General features: G+C 40.8%; 1 protein-coding gene across 1 annotated transcript in view; it reads right to left on the bottom strand.

Annotated features, from left to right (window-relative positions):
• Window positions 1–5,373, bottom strand: part of TMEM254 (transmembrane protein 254) — a 6,993-nt gene that overhangs the window by 1,326 nt on the left and 294 nt on the right. The window contains exons 2-4 of the mRNA XM_017746190.1: window positions 3,734–3,837; window positions 2,511–2,570; window positions 1–203 (exon numbers count right to left, since the gene is read on the bottom strand). The exon at window positions 1–203 is cut by the window's left edge and continues 1,326 nt beyond it. Coding sequence (XP_017601679.1) covers window positions 83–203; window positions 2,511–2,570; window positions 3,734–3,837 — 285 coding nt within the window. The 3' untranslated portion in view covers window positions 1–82. The remainder of the gene's footprint in view (window positions 204–2,510; window positions 2,571–3,733; window positions 3,838–5,373) is intronic.

Below are 5,373 nucleotides of genomic sequence, written 5' to 3'. Positions count from 1 at the left end.
TACAGCACCTAGACATGTATGTGGGGGTCTTTTAAGAAAAATGAGGATGAAGTACGTGAGAAGTGACTTCTTTCATTATCTTCTAGTATTGCTTCTTGGCTGAAGGCTTGTAAGACACCAGGAGACCAAAGGAAGCGTATCCAAATAAAAGGGTCTGAACGAACCATTGAAACTGAACAGCCGGGTCAGTGATTCCTTTAGATCTGTAACGTTAACAAAAGCATAAAATGTGTCACAAAACTTATAGTCCTGCAGGCTATAGTGGTACTTATAAAGTAAGGTTAGATATTCAGAATGGATTAAAACATTTCAGCTTAGCACATTAATTTCCATCTACTGAGACATTTCCTGTGCTACCTAAACAGACCGGTTCTTGTGGGTTTAGGATTTTAAGCTATCTACTGAACAACAGCTCTTTCAGAAATTCTATGCATACAAGTTCCTCAACAATATACAAATTGCAATCTCAGTTTATGCTATTTGAAATTACTTATCCCAGAAGTTTGTGTACAAAGAACAAAGAAACTGGTTAATCAGGTTAATACCGATCTTAACACACAAGTCTGAATACAATTTCTTGTTGACTGTGGTAGTTAAGGCAGACTGTAGGCTGGCAGGGCAGAGACCTGGCAATGACTGTGTGATGAGGGATGGAGAAGCACTGGTACCTGAATTTGTGGCTAGACAAAAGACACATAATGGGGCTGAAGGCACTTCACTTTATTTATGAAGAAGAGACCTTCCTATATTAGTTAGTTTTAACTTAACATATGTGACTTTTTCTGTATGTTACAGACATTGTCATTTTTTCCTCCACTTCGTTGTTCTTGAGAAGTATTCCTACTGAAAGGAACAACTATAAACATGACAGCAAACCCAAGAGATTTCACATTTCCATCAGGCATAGCTGTGTTAAAACCCCTCAGTGTACAAGGAGGCCCCTCTATTGACCATGGCTAGGACACTTCAGCTTTCATTGCTCCACAGCCTAACACATACAAAATGATCATCCCCCAAGGGTTGATTAACACAACATTGCTAAATGTTCATTCTTAAACTGTCTTACCAGATATGAAAACCTTTTTTGTTTATAATCTCAGCTGCAGCATTTTCAAATTAGTGCAGAAACTAGAGAACAAGGGCTTAAGAAATTTACCTGTTGCTACAAAGCAAGCTTAATGAACAGACCATAGGCAGCAATACAGGCCAAGAGCCAATGACAATACTACTGCTGATTAGCGAATTTGTATCTGAGTCCTCACAGTTTTTCTTTGTGCCTCCTTTGTGATGCTGCCAAATAGACATCACTTTTACATAAGTAAAAATAAATGGTGTTTGGTGCTCATAGAAGTATAGCTGTTAGGTAATCTAAAGCAGCACTCCTGATGAGATGATGGGCAGGCTATCTGTGCGGATTTTTTTGTGGGTTTTAACACTACTCTGTAAAACTTCATTGGTTAAACTAATTACAGTACACTCATTTGGTATGTTCATTGGTAGTCAAGCTTCCTCATACTTAAAAGAATCACCTTAAGCCTAAATACCCATCTATCTGCACAGTCAGACTTAAAGTTTTCACTTCAAAGCTACATAACTTAAAATGAGAGTCTGATAAACACAAATTATTACTAACTCTCATTCTGAAGGCAGAAATTATTCATCCATATTCTACTATCTTAAAAAAAACCCCAACCCTTATACAGCATTCCATGAAATAAAATCCCATTGCTTCCAAGAGCTGTCACCTGAGAAGCCTGGGACAGACAGCAGTGAATGACCCAAATGATGTGGAATCCCATCATTTTTATCATGGCAAACAGACTGGCCACCTACCCTGCAGAGCATGAGAACCAGTATCTACATTCTTCCGAATTACTGCAAGCACAAGTCAAATGAGCAGGACGATGGGTTTGGACAGCACTCCTTTCCAGGTAAATTGTTATCGTAACGTAAGACTTAGTTGGCCTTGCTTGTATAGTCTGATTAGTTTGAGCATTTTATCCCACTAACCTGCAGATACAAGTAGATCTTAAACAGTCCCCAAATGAAAGTGTCCAATTGTATCCTCACAATACAGACACAATGGTTTAAGCGTGTAATTAGCAGTATTGCAATCCTGATGAGGTAAGATCTGATAAAATTTTAACACCTGAAGTTATCTCACTATTTCTACACCATCTGTCATTCCCCCTGCCTCCTGAGCAGCAGTGTTACCCAGTGAACAGGGAGGTCAGAGGCTGCCAGACAAGCTCTGGCAAACCTTGCTGCTGCTGGTTCTGCAAGTTGCCAGCCCCTGGTTTTGCTGCCCTGCAAGACAGTAACCACTGGAAGAATTGGCAGCAACCAATTGTGGAGGACAGCAAACTGTCACTGCAACAAGAATTTTACCAGTATCCTCTGAATTCATACTGCTGCTGAGAGCCACCAAAACCAGTCTGTAGGTTATGTCACTTGATTCAGAAATCCTTTGCAGAGAACCTATGCTGGAGTGAGAGGAGGGAACAACTTACTGGCATAACTTAATACCGTAGAGGGCTTCCACTATGTGAATCAACCAGGATACCCAGAACCTGGTGGAAAGAAAACATGGTTTATTTTGTGGAAAATTAGGGAGAAGACTGTTGTATCCAAGATGCATTACGCAGAGAATATAAAACTGAAAGCACTGAAGCGACAAATTATTTTAACCTAGAAAGGTTGGGGTGTTTTTCATCTTAAAAAACCTCCATATGTGCACACTTAAAAGAAACTGAAGTCCACTGAGAAAATCAGAGCAACTGTAACTTGTGCAATAAGCCTTGACCCACTATGCTTCCAAAACGTTCAGCACAGATTAAGCCAAAAAGCCAAATGCTTAGAGAAAGCAGTACAAGTTAATCTTAGTTAAGCATGCAAAATCTATCCTTTTACTTACACAAGTATTTTTAGTGGTCCTAAGGAGCTCCTTAAGTTTTTACAGATTTAGTTCTATGAAAATAACTCTATGTATAGATTCAGAATATATAATGTGACTTGATAAGCCACACTTGGCCCACAAATTTTCATATAGAAGCTTCTGAAGAAAAAAAAGTTACACAGGATATTCAGTTAGGATCAATTCAATACCTTGCTAAAGCAAAGATGCTCTGAGAAAAGATGACGGTTCTACATGGCACAATAAACAAGAAAGCCCTACTGATTTGTGTCTTTACAGGAAGTCAGTGAGCTCAAGGAAATATTTTCCAGCCCTTTTGTTAATTAAAGTAGCAAAAACTCAGCTTTGTAACTCAGCAAAACTTAGCACTATGCAGTTTGTTCGGTAGGTTATTTCTCATGTGGATCAGGATAAATGAGTATCAGGGTAGAAAATGTTCTTTAATTGAAACTGGAAAAAGAAGATTCCTAAAGAAAGGACTGGACTGCTCAAGCAACAGCTTGAGAAAAAAACACTTTCAGTAGGTGGTACAAGGATAACTTTGGACTAATAACTGTCATCAAAAGTAGTATCTTAACATTTTTTCCCTTTCTTGCTAAAACAGCATTGATGGCAAATTCCAAGTTCAATTTTTAAACTACCAAACTGGTCTTAGCCTGTCTAGTCTCCTACATACTTATTACCCCACACCCTTAATTATAATGAGCATGAAAGGAGATCTCTTTAAATCTAATTAACAACTGGGTTACAGGAAAGCTTGCTAACACAGACTAAGTACAAGAGAGAGGCAAAATAATTACACAGTCAAATAGAACTTACCCGTAGCATACCCATTTGTGGTGGTGTTCCACTAAATAATTAAGGAAGGTACCAAATATTCCCAAATAGCTATAAGGTATAGTTGAAGGCCAAAGTGTTACCCACTAAAAAAAAACAAAACAAACCAACAATGTAGTTAGCTTACTTTAAGGTAGAAGTACTACCAATTTAACCTTCAAAATAGCTTTATTTTTGCTCCCTCATCCCCCATGTCCATGGTGTAGGGCTCATTTATTCATAGTACTTAAATTCTTTCATTCCATTAACCTTCTCCAAGACCCATATTCTTTCAGTAGCCTTTGAAAGATTCCAACTATGAAATTTCTATTCCTTGACACACCGGATGCTGAGGGGATAAGTTTAAGGTTGCAGTCTGGGTACCAAGAGTGCATCTGCACATTAAGTGGCATTTAAGTAAGCTCATTATCTATTAGACATGGAAGCTGCAAAAAAGACTTTGTCCTGAAGAAGTTAATCTGAGGTAAGTGACCTGAAGAAGCCAAACAATGAATACACTGTTTAGGAGGAATAACTATTTATCTAAAACTAGAAGATTAGTCATTCTTCTTTTGTCCCTTGAAAAAGAAAATGTCAGATTTTTGTTTCTTTTTAACAGGGCACAGAAGATAACTAAGCACAATCCCAAAACCAGAGATGTAGCGTTCCTTTCCAGGTTTCTTTCCTGTCACGGAGCTGTCCGCAGTGTTTGCCACTGTGCACCCTGACTTCCACAAGCCAGGGAGGATGAGCTGTGCACTTCAGAGTCCATTGGGGACGTAAAGTGAGCGCTAGGCCAGGCCAAAGTTCACACTGCCTTATCTCGCTTCTGGTATCAATGCTGCAGTTTCTCACTACACATAAATTTAGCTATGCCAAGGATGTGGCAAGATGATGGGTTTAAACAGGGAATCTGCTTAAAGCTCATTCTGTTTCTTTAAGCAGTCCAAACACTGTTTTGTGAGTGGCTTGACCTGCCCTGACCATCATTTTTACAGTGGTAGTTCTTAAGTTTAGACAATCCATACACAAACAGAAGGAAAATCGCAACATGTGAAAGTCAATGGATGACTTTCATAAACTTTTTAAGATACATCAAAACTGCCATTAATATCCCTACTCCAGTAATCCAACCTAACTTAGCTGAAGTCTGTTTTTAGAAATTAAGACAACGTGGTGACAGAACTCGTGTGTTTTTCCAACACCAGTTCGTACAACCTGTGCCTAAAGCCCTCACGGGTAAATGCACCTTATGGATTGATGCCCCACAGCTGTCCCGGAGTAAGCTGTGCTGACGCTCGGTGCCTCAATTCCCAGTTCTGGGAATGCTGCAGCCCCTTTCCCAGGGTACCTGCCCCGCAAACCCTCGCTTGGTGCTGCGCCCAGGATGCTCTGACCGCGCCCGGGACGCGCCTCCAGCGCCACGGCCTCGCTTCCCTTCGCAGGCCAAGCGGTTTCTCACTCACTCTGGCCCTCCTGCACGGCTCTGTCCAGCCTCCCCCTGCCTGGCCAAAGCAGCACCTCTAGTTTCCTTTCCCCCGCAGTTTATCTTAGGGAGCGGCGTTTCCGCGCACACCGGGACGGTACAGGGAGCCTGTTCCACACACCCCGCGGCTTCTGAACGACCTCCCTCCCTCCCCCCG

Source organism: Corvus brachyrhynchos, unplaced genomic scaffold (assembly GCF_000691975.1).
Source record: "Corvus brachyrhynchos isolate BGI_N302 unplaced genomic scaffold, ASM69197v1 scaffold279, whole genome shotgun sequence".
In the NCBI taxonomy this organism is placed as follows: Eukaryota; Metazoa; Chordata; class Aves; order Passeriformes; family Corvidae; genus Corvus; species Corvus brachyrhynchos.
Note: the sequence above shows the minus strand (reverse complement) of the source record. Positions and strands in the feature narration are given on the sequence as shown.